Source organism: Leptopilina boulardi, unplaced genomic scaffold (assembly GCF_019393585.1).
Source record: "Leptopilina boulardi isolate dan_hultmark-lab unplaced genomic scaffold, ZJU_Lbou_2.1 LbouV2_123, whole genome shotgun sequence".
In the NCBI taxonomy this organism is placed as follows: domain Eukaryota; kingdom Metazoa; phylum Arthropoda; class Insecta; order Hymenoptera; family Figitidae; genus Leptopilina; species Leptopilina boulardi.
In genome coordinates, this window is record NW_026137667.1 from 5260427 (window position 1) to 5282192 (window position 21766).

The 21766-nt window shown below is 30.2% G+C and overlaps 2 protein-coding genes across 3 annotated transcripts in view; one reads left to right on the forward strand and one right to left on the reverse strand.

The window, feature by feature from the left end:
- Positions 1–21766, forward strand: part of LOC127290938 (prostaglandin E2 receptor EP3 subtype) — a 249774-nt gene that overhangs the window by 144833 nt on the left and 83175 nt on the right. The window lies entirely within an intron of this gene.
- LOC127290902 (rho GTPase-activating protein 7) overlaps positions 1–21766 on the reverse strand; it is a 167543-nt gene that overhangs the window by 141708 nt on the left and 4069 nt on the right. For both annotated transcript variants that reach the window (XM_051319724.1, XM_051319734.1), the window contains one exon: positions 11382–11618. In XM_051319724.1, the coding sequence (XP_051175681.1) occupies positions 11382–11579 (198 nt within the window). In that variant the 5' untranslated portion in view covers positions 11580–11618. The remainder of the gene's footprint in view (positions 1–11381; positions 11619–21766) is intronic.

The following is a 21766-nucleotide window of genomic DNA, read 5'->3' on the forward strand; positions in this document are numbered from 1 at the left end:
TTTGAATAAAATCAGTTAACAAAATTAAAATTGTTGAGATTTTGAATTACTTAATATCGATGGAAAATTTCCACTCTCTCTCTCTCTCCTCTTAAAATACGTGGCATATAATCGATTTGTCAACCGAGACTGTACACAAAAAGAAAATACAAAAGAACAGTATAGGTATTGTATTTGGAGATAAAGATCAAAAATTTTTGGCCAAAGCGAATATTGAGGGTCAAGAAGGGGGACGGGTCCCCTTAAAATTTTTTTTTTGAAAACTTGACACCCTATAGTACCCTATATAATGAGACACTATTCAGTTAAACCTCAAAATCCACCAAATAACAAATGCCATTTTTCCTTTGTTGCGCATTTACACACCATTAATTATCTTGTTAGAAATAATAAAAGCATTACACCTACAGCGAAAGTGATACGTCAAACACACAATATACAAATAGTAAACAATATCTTCTATAGGAGAATATATAAAAGATTCAGGGCATATCAATTTACTTTTCTATATGCAATCAAGTCAATCGCGATTCAATCAAATTGATTTTACAATCAAGTGATTTAATTCAAACAAATTGATTTTTAAAATGTGGCAATTTAAAAATTTCTTTTTATTAATAAGTATTTCTTTTAAATTAAAAAAATATTGTACTTTTTTAAAAATTAAAGTAAATTATTCTTCTGTTAATTAAAAAGGAAATTGTATTTATTTTTTTTTAGAACCAAAATAATAAAATGAATAATTATTAATAAATTTTAAAATGTAGATATAGTTAAATTAATTTTTGTTTACGTAAAATTTCATACATGAAAGAGAGAGAGAGAGAGAGAGTGTAAAATTTATATTAGAAATACCTAATGTAAATTTTAAAATGTGTTAGCAACAGAGATCAGTCAGTAGAATGATTGCTCAATTTTTTTTTTTTTTGTTTAGTTTCAAAACTACGGTTCATATCTGTTAACAACGAGGGATTTCCTTCATGTGAGCGGCGCGTTACTTACATTCAAGGAAAACATTAACATCTGTTTATACATTCCACATTAAGTTCCTGATATAAAGATAAAACTATTTTACATGTTAAAAATTAAAAAAAATATATATCTTCAATTATGAAGTTAAAAAAAATAACTGAAAACTTTGTATGTTTTTCAATTTCACGTGTAGGTAACAAAATGCTTTGATTGGTTTTATAAACAATTTTTTTTTATTGAAACAACCAAAACAAAAATATGTTACAGAAACATTAATTAAATGTTTTGTTGTCAAAATGCAAATTAGAAAATTATTATTTAATTAATCTATATCATCATATTTATAATTTATTTATTATACTTATTATATTGTATTTATTATATTTATTATATTGTATTTATTATATTTAATATATTTTTCTTTTTTGTTTTAGGTAAGTGGATGCTACTACAAATTGTCATTTTCAATTACCATTACCATTACCAATTATGGTAAGAAAATTTTATCTTTTTCTTCATTTAAATTAATATTATACACGAAGGGAAAATTTTTATTCAAACTATTTGAATTAAATAAATATATTTGTCTCCGTGATAAATATAACTATTTATTTGTTTCGAATGAAACAATTTTTTTTGGCGCAAGTAAAAGTTTATTTACAACGCGAATTAAAAACCTCAATATTACTCTTTAAAATCTGAATTAGTTACAAATAACTAATTATTAGTAAAAATTAACTAGCTAAAAGTAACTAGTAGAAAAGTAACTAATTATTACTAAAAAGTAACTAATTATTACTAAAAAGTAACTAATTATTACTAAAAAGTAACTAATTATTACTAAAAAGTAACTAAATTTTAGCAGAAAAATAACTGTAAAAATTCAAACTGGGATCAACTGAATTAATTACCAGAAATCGTAGTTCTCTTTGACATAACCTAAAAGTAAATATAACTAGCAGTTATTTTTAACTAAAAAATTACTAGGAATATTTTTTTTTCAATCAGTAACTGATTTTTTTACTATCAAATTACTTATTTTTTTAATTCAAATTTACTTTGTTAATTTTAATCATTCGCCGTGTTTTATATCACTGGAAAAAAATTCTCATTTGTCTCGGTTTCACAGTTAATTTGAATTCAATACTTGTTTGAATGCAGTTTTATACATATATATTTCTTATTGTTTTTATTATAAGTTTCACGTTCTGACTACAAATTTAACTGCATAGAAGAACGAACACGTTTACGTTGAGCGAATGATTCCAGTGAAATAGTTTGTGGCATGTTTTACGATTTACTTAGCATTCCTTCGACGTATATATATATATATATTATAAAGTTATACAGTAGGGCATGATATGTTCAACGACGCGTTAAAATTATTTTTAGGATTATTTCTCTTACGGTTATAACGCTTATTTTTATCGTCTCACTGACGCGTCAATGCCGGAAGTTTTATTCCTATATAACCAATTTGTCATTAAAAAATTAAAAAAAAAGACAATCATTTTGTCATTTTTCCATTTATAATTATATATTGACGCATAATAATTAATATCGAGAAAAAAAATAATCATTGTACTTTGATTCTTGATAAACGAAAATCGCTTTAATCTTTAATAGATTATAAATATTTATTTCAAAATGAACAATGAAATATGAAATGAGGGGAAAAAATTTTAGGAATAAAAGGCATTGCATTTACGCAATTTGAGTTTAAATAAGATGTTATAAAACATTTTTGTTGACGACTTTTAAAGGGAGAATAAAACGATGAACAATAGGGACTAATGCGGAGAATTGGTACGCTGGACCAACACAAGAACGAAATGTCGTAAAAAAAAAAAAGAAGTTCAGCTTTGGAATTGAGAATTACCGCGCTAAATGAATGTAATTTAGACTTAACCACATGTTATATAGGCTTGGCAGTCATTCACATCTGGCGTTGCGATCAAAACTGTGAGCCGCGCAAAGGCGAGAGGGACACACTCTGCTTTATAAGCCAAGTAGCCCTATATATATACTTGAATTTTCTCCACGTTTGCCAGCAGCAGCTGTGATGGAGATCAAGAATGGTGGCCTTTATGACCTCTCGATTCGGTCAACTAATTGCAAATTCATTTCCGTTACCGTAAACGACATCATTTCTTAAAGCAATAACAAATAGACATAGAAAAACATTTTTTTATTTTCTTCATAAGTCTAAAAAATTCATCAGAATGAAAAAATTTGTTTAAAATGCTGTGGCAAATTGTGAAAATTAATTTGCAGTAAATATAATTTGAAAAAATTACCTGGATCTGAATAAAAAAAAATATCATTCCAAGAAGAAAGTGAAAAGATCTTCGAACTTAAAATCAATGTATTTTAATTATTATATTTTTCGTCATCATTCACTTCTTTTGTCGAGGCAATGTTTCCATCTAACACAAAGCAAAAAAAAAAAAAGGTTGGAAAGGTCGAATAAATTTTCGTTGCTTCGAATATGCGCCCTCATACATATTTTTTTTAATTTGCAATGCTGATGCAAGAGAAATTATAATCATTATTTTTTTTATTCTTGAGAAACAAGAAATCTTGATAAATTAGATCAATGATACATGATTTGGAGAAGCAAGAAAAAAGAAATAGATACTAAAATCTGTATATATAATATTTTAAAGCTTAACTCATAAAATGGGATAAAGACCCATAAATAATTACGAACACTGGAGGAATTAAGAAACCGTTGTTAGAAAAAAAAATGCTATTGAACAAATTTTTAAAATGAGAGCACGCACATTTTTCAGTAAAGTGTGTTCTATTTTTCAAAAAAAGTACGTGTACCTTTTCTTTTTAACCAGCTAAAGGGCAGCTGTACCGCCCAACTGTCTATCACCTGCCTATGGTTCTGACAATGCGGAAGATTCACAAACGCGTCTTTTTATACCCCCCACAGAAAAAAAAACAATACCTTTCGAAAATAAAATTTCACGCTCATTCATGATCAACAATTATGGTGCTTCTGCTGCCTTTTTTTTGCTTTTATTCATCCTTTAATTTTGTATTTTTATATTCCCAATTATTTTTAGTATGCAGCAAAAGAAACCAAGAACTTTTCCAAAACATTTTGATTTGCTGAATGCGAATAATTTTTTTTCAAAAAGGTAGCATCTGAAAGTACTACTCTTACCCTTTAAAATGCATTTTGTTTAAAAAAATCTTTATTCGGCTCTGAATAATAATAGTAATTGTAGATTATTCAAAAAAATTCAAATGACGATAACTCAGTGCCGAATAAAGATTTTTTAAACAAAATGCATTTTAAAGGGTAAAAATAGTTGTTGCATGCAAATATTTCAGATTCATCAACACTGTAAAACGGAAGGTATTAATTTAATACCAACTTTAGGTACTAAATTGCCGTTTGGTTCTATTTTAATACCTAAAATTGGTACTATTTTAGTACCTTCTTTTTACAGTGAAGTCAAAATTCTTCGTCCGGTTTTCGGTTCAGAAGTAACCCAAAATTTTGTCGACTTTTGTTACTGTACTACAGTAATATTTATTAGCTAAATGTTTATCGAACTGATAATGGATTTCCGGTTGAAAATAAAATATACGGATTCACATTTCAAAATGAAATGGGTATTTACATTGAAATAATGAGATGAAAGGTATAGAGAGGGAGGCAAACGAGATGACAAGAGTAACAACAGTAGGTATTTTTTATATTGTAGTTATAGTAGCAATATACCTACTGCATCTGTCGGTTAGACGAAACCCATCCGACACACCCAACCGGATGTGCAGCAGTCCTACACCACCACCCACACGTGCATGCTTCATTCTTAGTATTCCATCTGCACACATACTGGTTTATAAAAGACACTCACTGTCAAATAGACATGACTCGAACTTGTATATATAGTGATCTATATGTAATAAGCGAGTTGCATGTGCAATGTATATATTCACATACACGGTCTTTGTACTTCTCTCTCTTTCTCTCTCTTTCTCTCTCCCTCTCTCGTTCAAAGAAGGCACTGCTCGTGATTAAGAGTGAAAGTAATATTGCCCGTGCGAAACGACACAATCCCAACAACATGCTGATCTTGTCATGACGACAATTATGCGTGCAATGAGCTCTGACATTTGCCACCAATTATTATTAGAAAATACATCCTTATTATATATACATCTATTATTTCACGTCAAGCGCAATTTTGTCAAAAAAGAAAACTTTTTAATTCTAAAGGTATTAATTTTTTTTCTATGGAAATTTAAATTATCACAAACAATTACTATTTTAATTATTGTATTTTCGTAATAATAACTATATAATTAAATTAATATATATTTTATAATTATATTATAAATGGAAAATTTTTTTTCCCTAAAAACAATATTGCGGAAGTATGACAAATTCGGTCAGATATCGTATATATTAATCGTATGGTACCATTGAACGCGGAATAGTTTTTTTTTAATATGAACTACTATTAGAAGAGCAATCAATTAAAAGTATATCATTAAAAGAATCTGTGGACTGTAATTGAATATCGAATAGACGGCGAATGAAAGTTTAATTAATTAGAACAAAAGTTAATTGAAAGTAGATTAAAATTGTGAATATCTTTAATTGTAAATGTCGTTCATTATTAATACTGTCAAATGAAAGTACTTTTAATTAATGTTGATATATAGAAATATTAGAAATTGGTAATTTTATTACAAAAAGTACCATTAATTACAGTATCAATAATTAAAGTACCGGTAATTAAAGTTAATGTTACTTTAATTACTTGTACTTTAATTAATGGTAATTCAATTATTGATACTTTAATTACTGGTACTTTAATTAATGGTACTTTAATTATTGGTACTTTAATTATTGATATTGTAATTAATGGTACATTTCTTAATGGTACTTTAATTACTGGTACCTCACATTAATTAAAGTATCAGTAATTTAGGTACCATTAATTAAAGTACCAGTAATTTGGGTACCATTAATTAAAGTACCAGTAAGTAAAGTACCAATAATTAAGGTAACAGTTATTAAAGTAATGGTATTTAAAGTTAATGGTACTTTAATTAATGGTACTTTGATTACTGGTACTTTAATTAATAGTACTTTAATTATTGATATTGTAATTAATGGTACTTTACTTAATGGTACTTTAATTATTGGTACCTCACATTAATTAAAGTACCAGTAATTTAGGTACCATTAATTGAAGTACCAGTAATTTAGGTACTATTAATTAAAGTACCATTAAGTAAAGTACCAATCATTAAGGTACCAGTAATTAAAGTAATGGTAATTAAAGTTCATGCGGTACTTTCATTACTGTTAATTCAATTATTGGTACTTTAATTACTGGTTATTCCATTATTGGTAGTTTAATTTTTGTACTGTAATTAATGGTACCTTAATTACTGGTACTTAAGTTACTGGTACCTTTTGTTAATTAAAGTACCATTAATTAAAATACCAGTATTAAAACTGCCATTAATTGAAGTACCATTAATTAAAGTACCATTAATTAAAGTACCATTAATTAAAGTACCATTAATTAATGTACCATTAATTAAAGTACCATTAATTAATGTACCATTAATTAAAGTACCATTAATAAAAATTACAAATAATTATTAAAAATTACTATTTTTTAATGATGACATCAATTAAAAATGTCAATACTTAATGGTACCATTAATTGAAAGTATCAAAATTTACTGGTACCATTAATTGAAAGTATCAAAATTTACTGGTACCATTAATTGAAAATTAGAAACATATGATAAATTTGATATAGTTTTTGATTCACCGATATTTGAAAACACGAAATAATTAAATTTTCTACAAAATAGAAACAATTTTTATAGTCTATTGTTATATAAAATTTATTTCAAAGCATATACATACTGAAACTCCCCGATTGCCTCTATAACGATAACAATCGCAACCTGGTCGCATATATATATAGTGTTCATATTGAATTGTCGACCATATATATATGTATATACATTCCACTTGTTGCTCTTGTGAATAAGCGTTCCTTAGTTACACGAGGCAGACAAGCGTGAATGGCGAGTGAACTATAATTTGCTTACGCTGCGCGAAAACTATAGGTTCCGTGTTCAATTCAGATTCGGAGACTTGTATTTTAACTATATGTGCACGTGATCCTATCGCATAGTTTAATGAATACGTATTATTTCCTTAAAGTAAACATAAGAATTTTTTTTTTTTTTTTTGTTTTTTCCACGTGGGAAATAATTTTTTCAAATATTAAATATTGTTACATAAAATAATTTAAATCAAATGAAAAATTAATATTATTTATTTAATAAAAATAATTTAATTTTTAATATTTAATAAAAATAAAAAATTTGATTAATGGCAATTTAATTTGACAATTGGTGTGGGGTCGAAGAATTTATTGAAAAGAAGGCGTGACGGATTAAAAAGGATCTCGAATATTTTTTTTTTCCAATGACGTGTGTGTATATAATAGTAGGTTTAATGTCCCAAATTTTCACACCTGTATAATTTTTTAAACACCCCTTGACAACTATTCAATAATAATAATCGTAGATAAATTTCTAAGTGAATGCACTTGAAAGATTTAAAGTTCCCGCATGACTTTGCCCTTCGCTATACTACATTGAAAAAAAAATTTATTTAATTCAAGTAATTTCTTGACTATCAAATAAATATTTATTTGTATTAAATAATCGAATTATTTGACTATATTATATAAATATTTATTTGTTTAAATTGGTATTTGTTTCAAATACAGAAATTATTTGTCCAAATATAATTTAATTAATTCAAATAAAAATTATTTGGCTCAAGTAAATATTTATTTGATAATAGTACACTGAAAAAAAAATTTATTTGATTCAAATACTCGATTACTTGACTATTATCAAATAAATATTTATTTGTATCAAATAATTATTATTTGAGTCAATTAAATGGTATTTGTTTCAAGTACAGAAATAATTGGTTCAAATACAATTTATTTAATTCAAATAAAAATTATTTGGTTCAAATAAATATTTATTTGATAATACTCAAGTAATCGAGTATTTGAATCAAATAAATTTTTTTTTCAGTGTATAGAAAAAAAAGTAGGAAAATTCTCTCTCGTGCAAAATCCTAGGTAGATATTTTGAAATTTAAATTTCTGGAATCTAAAATTTTTCATTTAAAAAAAAAAAAATTACTAAACAGGTGAAGAATCGTTTGTTTCGTCATCGTATCTAGAAATCAGTTCGCGTATATATAAACACAAGCGGTTCACTTTCATTTGACTCGATAATATCTTCAAATGCAAAATACACAAAAGAAGGAAAAAGAGAGAGAGAGAGAGAGAGAGAGAGAGAGAGAGAGAGAGAGAGAGAGAGAGAGAGAGAGAGGTTTCTGCGCGGCGCCTGCCATGCGAGGGATGCGAGGAATGACATCCGGATATTCTCTCTCTCTCCTTCTTTCTCTCTCTCTCTCTCACTTGGTTCAGAGAGTTCCTGGCGTTTTGAGTTACAACGCCGGGATCCATGTTGCCGAGAGGCATTCAACCTATTGTTGCGCAGGCAGAAGAGAGAATCTTCTTGCGTTTTTGCATCTCTTCTTCTCTTCCAAGTTTCCACTTCGTGGAATAGCCCTCTGCACGAAATGAAGTGATTTACTACATCCCACAAAAAAAAGGACACCAAAAAAGAAACAAAAAAAAGAAAACAATTTACACATTCACAATCCTTCAATTTTTGTTTGAGAGAGAGAAAAAAAAAAGAAAAATGATGACAGGTTTAGTGTCAACTTATTTCAACGAAAATTATAGGTCATTCTATAATGGACGTGCTATTAAAATGACAAGACAGAGGTCCCTAGTCAAAGATTTTATTATCCCTTGTTAAACTTCTCAAAAGAGATGCGACGCGGAATTAATTGAATTCATTTTTTTTTGGCGAGGAAAAAAAATTAATTGGAGAATGGTTACATAACTTCTTTTTTTTTTTATTTATTTCGAAGAATAATAAAAATTCTCGAATCTTTCATCATAGAAAATAATCTAAAAGAACGAACGTAAAATACGAAATCGCTGATATATCGGTTTTATAAAAAGGATTATCACACTGTCCCTTGCACCTTCATAATTCTCTCCACAACTCCCATAAAGTATAAATATTCTCCTGTCATCTGATGCCCATAGTAAAGATATATATATTTTTTTCGAAAAAAAAAAAAATTATATAGAAATAAATCATCAATATATATTTTAGCGATTTCGCTTTGCTTTGATCACTTCTTTATATAAAATTTTAAAAATGCGCAAAATGATACTCGATGATGTAAACAAGCGTAAAACAAGTTTTTATTGTCGTCTTTAAAAAAAAAAAATTGTTTTCGCTAATTGTCAAGTTTTGCTATTTTTTTTTTCCCCCAAAACTACGTGTCAGGAATAAAAAAAAATGTAACTTTTTTTTTTCCTCTCGCCTCTGGATTTTAAATCACGAAATAAAAAATTTAGGGCCTTATCTGAAGAGATAAACTGAGTAAAGAAATTACAGGATGGCAATTTCATATCGCTTTGGCCCACCCACTGTTGTAATGAGTTGATTATATAAAGTGATTTCTTGGCTTATTATTATTAAAGTGCAAAATCTTTATGAGAACTTGACTCATAATTTATTTTTTTTTCCTTCTTTATAATCGTTTTCATACGTAATAATTCGTCATTAAAGATTAGTGTGAAAAAATCGTTGTTTAGAATAAATCGAGGAATAAATTCCGTTTTTATTACTGCTTATTTCTTGAAATTGATAATTAAAATAATTTTGAATAAATAAAATTTATTATTATTATAAGTATTTTAGTAAATATTGTAACAATTATTGTAATAATTATTTTAGTAATTATTTATAATTTATAGTTATTATAATAATTATTATTAAACGAGGATAATCGAATTTTTATAGAAATTGAAATGAGAAAAGTTGGAAAACCGCGAACGTGTTGGGTAACATGTGAATATGTGTACCTTTGACCAAAGAGTATTTTCTAACTTTATGTACCTTGTGTTAGAGTACCAAGTTTACTCAATTCTACTTCGCGGAACTTCGAGCAGAGGAGAAAGAGGAGGAGACTATCTATGACTGGTAAAGTGGTAGCGACTCATGATACAGAAACACATATATATATACATATATACTCTTGGGAGAATGGTTCGTGTGGTGACGTTGCACAAGCATGACGCATGTGTACAAACACGTGCCCTGCATACACAACTTGTTCCTAAAAGTTATCAACTCAAAAAAACCTTGAAATTTTCAAATAACGAATAATTAAAATTAATAAACAACAATTTTTGAATGAAGAAATTTCAAAATCAAAAAATCTCGTATCATCATAGTGTCAATAATTTTATACAAATGAGAAGAACCGGTTTTATCATTATAGATGAGAGGGGCTAAAACATAGTTAAACACCCACGCACCTGGAAAAAGCAACCTGATTGCAAAATATGAAAAAAAAGACGAGGAAGTGTGATGGAAATAAAGAGGGAATACTTCATTGCAAAACATGTTTCAGAATCTCGTACGTGGATCGAAGTGTCAACTTCAATTTGTTTTATATATAGTTTCCTATACAGATGATCAAGAAACGGAGATCGATGAGATGGATCTTTAAAAAAAAATTTTTTTTTCCAATACAAAATGTTCCGATTTCAATCACATCAATCCTCTCTTGTCGATTCTTATTATAAATTCCTTTTGTAAAAATTTGTGAATTCTCTCTCCCTCCTTTTTTGATGATAATCTTTAATCGTAAACATCTTAATGAAGATGTTTTTCCCGCGCTATAATATAAGAAGATAAATTTGCGGTATCTTTGTTTATGATGAAGGTATATTCTATCTTCATTAAGCATCGTTACCAGAGATGATGTTTTGATATAAGTAACATAGGTCGTTTACGTGTTGAAATTGACGATTTAAAAGAGGGTGACTAAAGAATTACTTCCTTGGATAAAAGCAAATAAGACAAATCTCTGATGTTGGGGGGGAAAAATAAGCGGTTAGGTTTAGAGAAAAGAGAACCGTTATGGCAAACGTCAAACGATCTGCACGTGATACGAAGACTCGACCCGATCGAGCCTCCATGACCCTTTGCAAAGAAACTATGAATCATCTATGTCTTGTAATAACGTTTCGTATATATATACAAAAGTAATGAGATGTGCCCTCTAGCTTCTGAACGTAATTTTTTTTCGAAAAATCAAAATAAAAACATAAATTCAATTTTACAATTCCAATTAAGTTGCCTTCACGTGACATTTGACGATGTCTTAATTAATCATCGCTTCATTTCGTTGAATTTATAAATAGGGAAAAATTTAATGAAGAAAGAAAACTTACATTTACTTTCGCGAGGTATAATTCCAATTCCTTGTACGGATCCATTTCTTCCTTTGTAAATTCTTCAGGAACCTTGTCACTGTCAACATCACATTCCACGATTTTTAAATGATTCACACTTTTTGAGGGCGAACCCGACACTTCACTTCCCGTTGATCCATTCACCCAACGAGCTCCATTCTCACGCACTGTCTCCATTTTTGCGCATTATCTCATTGAACAAATTTCCACTCTCGCCTGTAACAGAGAAAAAATTATTTCTTAGATTCATACTCATAATATGTAATTAGTAATCAACCGTTTTAAATTACATTGTATTATGCCAATTCATGTGAGAATAAATTATCTATAGTCAAAAAAGTACAGTCATTGTTAGCGTTTCCAAAACGGATTCTTAATTCTGATAAGGAGGAATTTATTTTTATAAAAACCGAAATGTCAATGTAAAATGTATAATAACTCAATTAAGGTAATATTTCGTACATTTTTAAAATGGCTTTGATCTTTACTCGCCGACGCGTCGTCACCCATGATAAATCTTCTTCAAAATGCACCGGAATAAAGTGAAATGCCGTTAAGAAGTTAAAACAGAACATTGGGTTTGCGGTGTAATTAACAGCAGCCTCTTTTTTTTCGAGGCTATTCCTTTTTACTGTCTTTCAAGTTTTGGTTTTTAAAAATCCTTTGTATTCTTATTTTTTTCATTATATATGAAAACAGCCACCTGCAACCGATATGATGATGATCCCTGCACTCGTTATATTTATAGACAGAGAGAGTACACATGCGTTAGTCACGAGAGCTAATTATATAGTATATATTTTCGCAGAGATTAGTCTTACCATCTGCGAAATACCAACACACAAAATAGCCTTGCGTTGTGGGCAATATAACGGCGAGTGGATTAGTAACGTGACGAAGTCACATTTTCACAACTGGTCATCAGACAAAAGACTTGCTGTCTGAGGCTGTGGCACGTATTTTGTGCGTGCCAAATTTTAACTAAAGTGTTGTATAGAAAAGAGATCTTATTATAATAATGTTGAGGAAATAATTGCATCATCCAAAGAGTATGGAGAAAAGTTATTGAAATTTAGATTTATACGGATTATGTTACTGGATTTAATTTGAAAATTTCTCGCCAATTTTGGTGTTGAATCTGCATTAGCTAAATCTGTTTGGGATTAGGTCCAGATTGAACTGTCCGTACGGATGGTGATAGGATGGGTAAATACTGAACTAGTTTTAATTTTAGAATTACATTGGATTATGATACTGAAGAAGAGGGTTTTTGACAGTAAATGCGCATTTAGCAATCACAGGTATAGCTTAGAACAGTACTGGTTTAGTACCAAGTATACTTTAATTTGTTTAGTGTTCCAAAAGCTTGAAAATTCTGAGAAGCAGTACTCTGCATTAAATGGCAGAATTTGTTCTGTATTATTTATTTTTTGATCCAAATAAACAACAACACAACCTCTTTTGTACTAATCAGCAACAAGCAGACAGAATTAGTTCGGTCTGACCCAACCAAACCCAATTTCTTCTGTACTAATCAGCAACAAGCAGACAGAATCAGTTCGGTCTTACCCAACCAAACCCAATTTCTTCTGTACTAATCAGTAATGAACAAACAGAATTAGTTCGGTCTGACCCAACCAAACCCAATTTCTTCTGTACTAATCAGCAACAAGCAGACAGAATCAGTTCGGTCTGACCCAACCAAACCCAATTTCTTCTGTACTAATCAGCAACAAGCAGACAGAATCAGTTCGGTCTGACCCAACCAAACCCAATTTCTTCTGTACTAATCAGCAACAAGTAGACAGAATCAGTTCGGTCTTACCCAACCAAACCCAATTTCTTCTGTATTAATCAGTAATGAACAAACAGAATTAGTTCGGTCTGACCCAACCAAACTCAATTTCTTCTGTACTAATCAGTAATGAACAAACAGAATTAGTTCGGTCTTACCCAACCAAACCCAATTTCTTCTGTACTAATCAGCAACAAGCAGGAAGAATTAGTTCGGTCTGACCCAACCAAACAAACAGAATTAGTTCGGTCTTACCCAACCAAACCCAATTTCTTCTGTACTAATCAGTAATGAACAAACAGAATTAGTTCGGTCTTACCCAACCAAACCCAATTTCTTCTGTACTAATCAGCAACAAGCAGACAGAATCAGTTCGGTCTGACCCAACCAAACCCAATTTCTTCTGTACTAATCAGCAACAAGCAGACAGAATCAGTTCGGTCTGACCCAACCAAACCCAATTTCTTCTGTACTAATCAGCAACAAGTAGACAGAATCAGTTCGGTCTTACCCAACCAAACCCAATTTCTTCTGTACTAATCAGCAACAAGCAGACAGAATAAGTTCGGTCTGACTCAACCAAACCCAATTTCTTCTGTACTAATCAGCAACAAGCAGGAAGAATTAGTTCGGTCTTACCCAACCAAACCCAATTTCTTCTGTACTAATCAGCAACAAGCAGGAAGAATTAGTTCGGTCTGACCCAACCAAACAAACAGAATTAGTTCGGTCTTACCCAACCAAACCCAATTTCTTCTGTACTAATCAGCAACAAGCAGGAAGAATTAGTTCGGTCTGACCCAACCAAACAAACAGAATTAGTTCGGTCTTACCCAACCAAACCCAATTTCTTCTGTACTAATCAGCAACAAGCAGGAAGAATTAGTTCGGTCTGACCCAACCAAACAAACAGAATTAGTTCGGTCTTACCCAACCAAACCCAATTTCTTCTGTACTAATCAGCAACAAGCAGGAAGAATTAGTTCGGTCTGACCCAACCAAACAAACAGAATTAGTTCGGTCTTACCCAACCAAACCCAATTTCTTCTGTACTAATCAGCAACAAGCATGAAGAATTAGTTCGGTCTGACCCAACCAAACTCAATTTCTTCTGTACTAATCAGTAATGAACAAACAGAATTAGTTCGGTCTGACCCAACCAAACCCAATTTCTTCTGTACTTATCAGCAACAAGCAGACAGAATTAGTGTGGTCTGACCCAACCAAACCCAATTTCTTCTGTACTAATCAGCAACAAACAACCAAAATTTGTTCGGTCTGACCCAACCAAACCCAATTTCTTCTGTACTAATCAGCAACAAACAATCAGAATTATTTTGGTTCCTTATTTTCTAACCCAACCGAACACAACCTCTTCCAATCAGTACCAACACCAGCAGAATTTCATCAGTTCAATACAAATTCAATAAAGATTTTCCAGTCTTGCTTTCTCGGATTCTAAAAATAAGAAACCAAGATAAAATAGATCTAAAGATAGATGTGCAAATCTATTTCGAATGAAATTATGGCTCGAATCGTGTTTGTGTATTGGGCAAAGAATTCGTGTGGAAGATATCGGCGAACTATCAGTGCGAGATCAAGGTCCACTGATAAGAATCTCACTTGATACTGCACCCGCAGAAGCCACGGCAACCTGAACGACCGCAATTAACCTTACGTAACACGGCCTTTCCTGGTGCACGGCTTGTTTACCGCAAGATAAACTACAATGCCTTCACAAGCAGTGCGCGCATACGAAGCCGTGCAAACTATAAAATAGCTTCGGGCCACTTTACGGTTCTCGCTTCAAACAAAAAAAAAGAAAAAGAACCTTTAACCATTCACGCCCCAAGAAATAAGTAGTTTTTGCGACTTGTATAAAAGATTTCGTTTTACCCGAATGACGATATCGACACCAGGAAGTTAAATGTCGCTGTTTTCATTTTCACACGACGACTAATCGAAATCTTTAAATCTAATATGTAGGCGACACTTTCTTTTATATTTAAACAGTTGATGGTATGAATAAGTTGCCTCGTGGATTCATACCAACACAAATCAGGGATTTCACACCCTTTTACGATCCTGTTTTACATAACCAATCTCGTTTTATCTCATTGGAAATCAAAAATTTATAAAAAGGATATAAAAAGATTTTGTATGTTATATTATATACCAATAGGAAAATCGTTTTTATTTTTGTCATTTCCTTTTTGAATCGTTATTTTATATAGAAACAGAGTAATACTTGTGGGACTAATTTATGTCAAGGTGAATTGTTATATTTGAATGAAATACGCAACTAAATGGTCATATACTTTGTCAAGGGGATACTATATAATTGCGAACTTGAACGGAAATTATGTTTCAAAAGTGAAACGTAATCGACCACAAAAGTAAATGACTTTTCAGAGTTAATTTTAACTTGAAGAAAAAATTATAAATATAAAAATGTATTCAGAAAAATGATTATCGAAAATAAAAATAAAAATCTTGTTGCATAGAAAATGATGATGCATATATTATTAATATTATATATACGATAAGAAGAGTGAACAATCATGATTAACAGGGCATTGGCTTCTATTTTGCACAATGTGCCTTTTGACGACACCACTATCAGTTAACTCACTATCGTCTTTATGAATTATTCAAATTAGAAATAGCTGATAAGACACCCACGTGAGAAAAACAAGAACCGTTATATTTATTCTAAAAATAAGTCTCAATTTCATCCTTTTCTCTTTTCTCAATTTGTTTTATTTAATACATATATTGCTATAAAAAAATACATAGAGATAAATTCAAGATTTACAAAATCAACTATATAGCAAACATCTTGTTTACATGTTGAGGACTAAATTCTTTTTCATTGTGAAATAATCGCTTGGCGCCACTATAATCGACTATACTAATTTTTTTTAATATCACACATACATTGAAAAGAATTATCACTTTGAATGTTATGACTTTTCCGATAAACTTGAAATATCTACTAAGAAAAAGAAAAAAATAGAATAATGAAACAAAAAATAAAAATTTCTATAAATTAAAAAGAGGAAAAATGGGAGAAAAAATAACTATTTTTGAATTTAAAGGACAAAACCTTGATGATGAAGGAAGACAGAAAAAATGTGACGAATAAAATTGTCTGCGGTTTTAGAAACAGGTTTTCTTCTTCTTCTTCTTCTCCTTGACGCGAGATGAGTATGCGCTCGCGTGGAACTTGGCTGTATGTCTCAAATATGGGGAAGACTAATTGGAAATTAAATGCAAGTTTGCTTATTGTAAAAGAGGCGCGTTTAAATGACAAATTCACTGTTATCGCAAGTAATTAGAAGTACACGATACGTCCATTTTCGAAACGTTTTATAAACCACTTTCTTCAATTCTTTGTGTTATATATAAATTTTCGAAAAAGAAAACATGCAATGCCTTTCACGATAAAAAAAAATATATATATAACCTTAAAATGAAAGCCTATAAAATTTCTTTGGGTATATCAACCACTCAGCTGATTTCACGCCGTTAAACGTTTTCAAACGGTATAATTCATTTAATTATAGTCTTGTAAAGACTTTAAAGAGGCTTTTTTTCTTCTCATCGTGAAATTCTTGTAAAACTATTTTGAATGTAAAAAAATTGAACTAAAATGATAATTAATGACACTTTTTTAAAACTTAATACAATGTTCGTTGATAATTAGTATGTGAGTTAATTAAAAGAGAAATTGAATTCAAGTCGTTGATAGGAAAATTGACATAAATCTCGCACAAACGTCCATCAAAATGTAAGAGGAAATATTATTCTATATGTGTATATATATATTAAAGAAAACGTGTGTGTATGAAGTTATGTACATTCTCGATTTGCTTCCTTTCCACACGCTCTGTAATCATCGCGTCGACTCTCCAACGGTCACGATATAATGACGGCACCGACAATTACAAAACGTTACAGCTGTCACGAAAGGCGCTGCTTTACCAGGCCCAATTAACGCTGTCATATGTTATTCGAAATCGCCCTCTTCTGATCGACAAGTAAATGCGCTTGGAATTCGTCAAGTATCACAACAACACTTGAAGGTATAAACTATACAATCCAATCAAAAAAAAAAACCCCAATTAGAAATTACATTGCTATTGGTATTTCCCAAAAATTATTTGTCCGATTTTTATAACCAATTAAAAGAATTTATTAAATCTGTAAATGAAAAAGGGAATAATGCATTTTTTCATTTGGAAGAAATAAGAAAAACGAGATTCTACAGGTGAAAAAAGGTCCTAATTGGCAACATTCGTTGAATATCTTTTTAAATGCCGAACATATTTATTATTTAGTGGAGGTAGAGTTCGTTTGAATCGTTTAACGCCCGCTAAACACCGTAGGCATCCGCAAAGCTAGTCTTTTGCCTTTATTTTATATATATGTATACCAACCGGGTCTACCAGCTTGACTCTTTTCCCCCATTGAATCTCACACAGAGCGGGTTGGTTGTAACAAGGCCTTGCAAGGTTACCTGTTTTCGCAAGCGATAGAAACGATCTTCACTTGAATCCAATCAAAATCAGAGCAAGAGCTAAATTCTTTGCCGCAGTTATTTTCTCAACAAATTATTGTTGCGATTTCTCTGAATTTAATCAACGTAGTTCTTAATTAATTACGGAATAAATTAAAAACAGATTTTTATACATAGATATAAACTCGATATTTTTGTTGTTTGTAATTTTTAGTCTTTGAGCATTTCTAGATGCAACTCTGTAAGAAATTATGTGGGTTCAAACGACCTTGTAGTGATATATTGATTTCTGTGTATGAAATGTAATACTTTTGATCTCACCGAGAGTGTTAGTAGTGGATGTAAGTTGTATCGTTGGTAATAGTATATTATGGGTAATTACAATTTTTTTTTACAGATCATACATTTTATCTGTAGTGCAAAAAACCGTTATTCATAATTGTGAAAATCGAAGACAGAATTCTCAACTATTCAGTATTGGTTAAAATCGTTCTGAATCTTTACTGGTTGCTAGAATCGAAACAATACTGATTCTACTGAAGGAGTACTGGTTGATAGAATTAGGCAATTGTTTGCTATTTCTGATTTTGGATTAAAATTTTAGTACTGACAATCCAGAATCTGAACGGTACTAGTTAAATCTGCTGTTTCTGATTTCGTACTAAAATTTCTGTACTGAAAATTCAGAATTAAAACTAAGAATTAGAGCAGCATTTGTCTGCTATTTCTGATTTTTGGATTAAAATTCCAGAACTGACAAATCAGAATCAAAGCAGTCGGAATTAGATCTGTATTTATCTGCTATTTCCGATTTTTGATTAAAATTTCAGTACAACAATTCAGAATCTGAACGGTTCTAGTTAAATCTGCTATTTCTGATTTTTGGATTAAAATTCCAGTACTGACAAATCAGAATCAATGCAGTCGGAATTAAACCTGTATTTATCTGCTATTTCCGATTTTGGATTAAAATTTCAGTACTAACAATCCAGAATCTGAACGGTACTAGTTAAATCTGCTATTTCTGATTTCGTACTAAAATTCCTGTAATTAAAATTCAAAATTAAAACAATAAGAATTAGAGCAGCATTTGCCTGCTATTTCTGATTTTTGGATTAAAATTTCAGTACAACAATCCAGAATCTGAACAGTTCTAGTTAAATCTGCTATTTCTGATTTTTGGATTAAAATTCCAGAACTGACAAATCAGAATCAAAGCAGTCGGAATTAGACCTGTATTTATCTGCTATTTCCGATTTTGGATTAAAATTTTAGTACTAATAATCCAGAATCTGAACGGTACTATAGTTAAATCTGCTATTTCTGATTTTCTACTAAAATTCCTGTACTGAAAAATTAAAATCAAAACAATCCGAATTAGATCAGTATTTATCTGCTATTTCTGATTTTGGATTAAAATTTCAGTACTAACAAACCAGAATCTTAACAATACTAGTTAAATCTGCTATTTCTGATTTCGTACCAAAATTCCAGTCCTAAAAAATCAGAATCAAAACAATCAAAATTAGATCAGTATAATATGTCTGCTATTTCCGATTTTGGGTTACAATTCCACTACTGCCGAATCTGTATCAAATCAATGCTGATTCAAAATTATCTGACACTGTTGAACCAGTACATGCTGCCTAAAGAAACTTACAATCATATTCGGAGAAATGTATATATATTTATCAGTAAACAAATATGCACTTCTTTGATGATTATTAGAATACAAGATGTGTTTGTTTGCTCCTTTCTTACACGGTCTCTCGCGACTAAAATGTATATTGTGAGTGTGTTTGCGGTATATATGGACATTAAAATGGAACACTTTCACTCGTGCAAAAATATACAATAAAGTATGACGAGCAACTTTCCGGCGCGAAACACATCTCAGTGGTGGCGTTACTTCGAACTTTATCCCCGCGATCCTGACTTGTTATAAACTGGTTTTAAACACATTTACCTACACCCATAAAATAAAATGCACTATATATATATATATATACATGAAAATGTATTCGTCTAGGTACAAAAATGTGTACACTGTAGAAAAATGCTTTTATATGTGTACTATGAAAATATACCTATACCTATTATATACATGTATTATTTATATGTATATTAGTGCACATGTTCAAAAAATATATGAAAATATGTATAGGAGATAATTATTTCCACGCACAGTCAATTCCAATATTAAAACGAGGCTTCAAAATCTTATTATAATCTCGACAGGTTTTATTCTATTCTTTCACTCTCAGCGATTCGCCTAATTAAGTGCTGGACCCGCTTTTGTACTCCTGCAAAATGCTTTTGTGCATCCAAGAGTGTATAATTGTTCGAGAAGAGAAAAAAAAAAGTCTAAAGCACAAAAAAAAGAACCCTGACATTTTCTTCGAACTAAAGAAAATAGGATTTTTTTAACCTTCAGAAGTTTGATCTTGAGACTTTTGGAAAAAGGAGAAAGAAATTAAAAAGAATACGGAATGTAAAAAAAAAATTTCCTTTTCAACGAATTCGATTTTTCCACACATTAATTGCTCGCGAACCTTTTCGAGAGACTAGGTCGTTAAAGTAGTTTTACCAAAGGGAAGGGCGGAGGAAATTAACGGCAATTAAAGTCAATTAAAAAGTAAGAGGCCATTGTCACCGGTTTAGCAATTGATAAGAATCTTCCGCGTCAGTCGTGCCTGAAATTATAAGGAGAACATTGTTAAGAAAGTGTGCGCTTACAACTTCTTTGTACATGTGGCAAACTGACGAAAAATACCAACTCTAAACCGGAAATTACACAAAAAAAAAAAAATGAATAAATAAAAAAGTTAACCTTGATGAAATTCTATTAAAATCAAGGTAATCATTGCTTTTTTTTATACGTAATTATTTTTAATTATATTTGAATTAAAATATTTGTTTAGAATTACGGAAATAGTTTTTTTTTCTTTTACGAAAAAAATAGTAAAAATTTAAATAAACGTATATTTAAAGGCGGTGAGAATATATATCTATTTTTTTTTAAATAGACGCAAAAATTGTTAAAGGAAAAGTACCATAGTAATAAATGGGATCAAAAGTCGAGTTAGGTTCACAAACATGGGAAGTTTGAATGGTTTTTCAAAGCTGTTAGTTATTGGCCCTAAAGCCAAGAAAGGCAAACGACCGAGAGTGGCGTGAATTACGAGGGAGGAAGGTTTTTAGAACGCACACATGCGCTCGTCACGTGCTGCTGCTGCAAGCTACAAAAACACAAGGCAAAATCGAGGAAGCCATTTGACCTTTTTTTTCTTTCTTTTTTTTTTTTTTTGTTATGCTCGAATTCCAAAACGCAGTGAAACCCATTGCAAATTTATAAAAATTTCGTACAAAAATATTTAATTTTTTCTCTCTTTAACAAAAATTAAAATAAAAACGCGTTTATCAAGGATAAAATATTCGTTTCGAATAAAACTTCTTTTTGCTACAAAAAATAACGTCTCAGCTGACAAATGGCCATTGATAACAAATATAACTTGATAACAACCCATACTTAAATTAACAAGATTTATTATATTTCTCATTTAAAGTTCAAATCAGTTTACTCAATGAAGAATTTTTTTTTAATTTTATATAAAATTTATCTATTTATTATAATATATTATATTGTAATTGATTATATATATATATATATATATATATATAATAATTTATTATAATAAATTAAAAAATAAATTATAAAATAAATTTAGAATTAAAAAATAAATCTCTATTTCTCCTCATGAAAAGAGGAGAAAATATTACTTCAAAAAAAATTTTTTTTGACTTTCTTTTTTGTCAATAATAATAGTGAAAACAATGACATTTTTTTTTGGCACAATTTACAGAATTGTTCTTGTTATCTGTGAATGCAACAATAATTTTGTGTCTTACAATATTGCAAATAGACAACGGGCATAGTTTTGTTATCTTTAGTTAGAAGGGGGCATTTATACTTTCTTGACAGTTATACACTCTCGCTTCAAAAAGCGCGCGCGACTTATCATTGAAAGCCACTGTGTTGATTCAGTATAA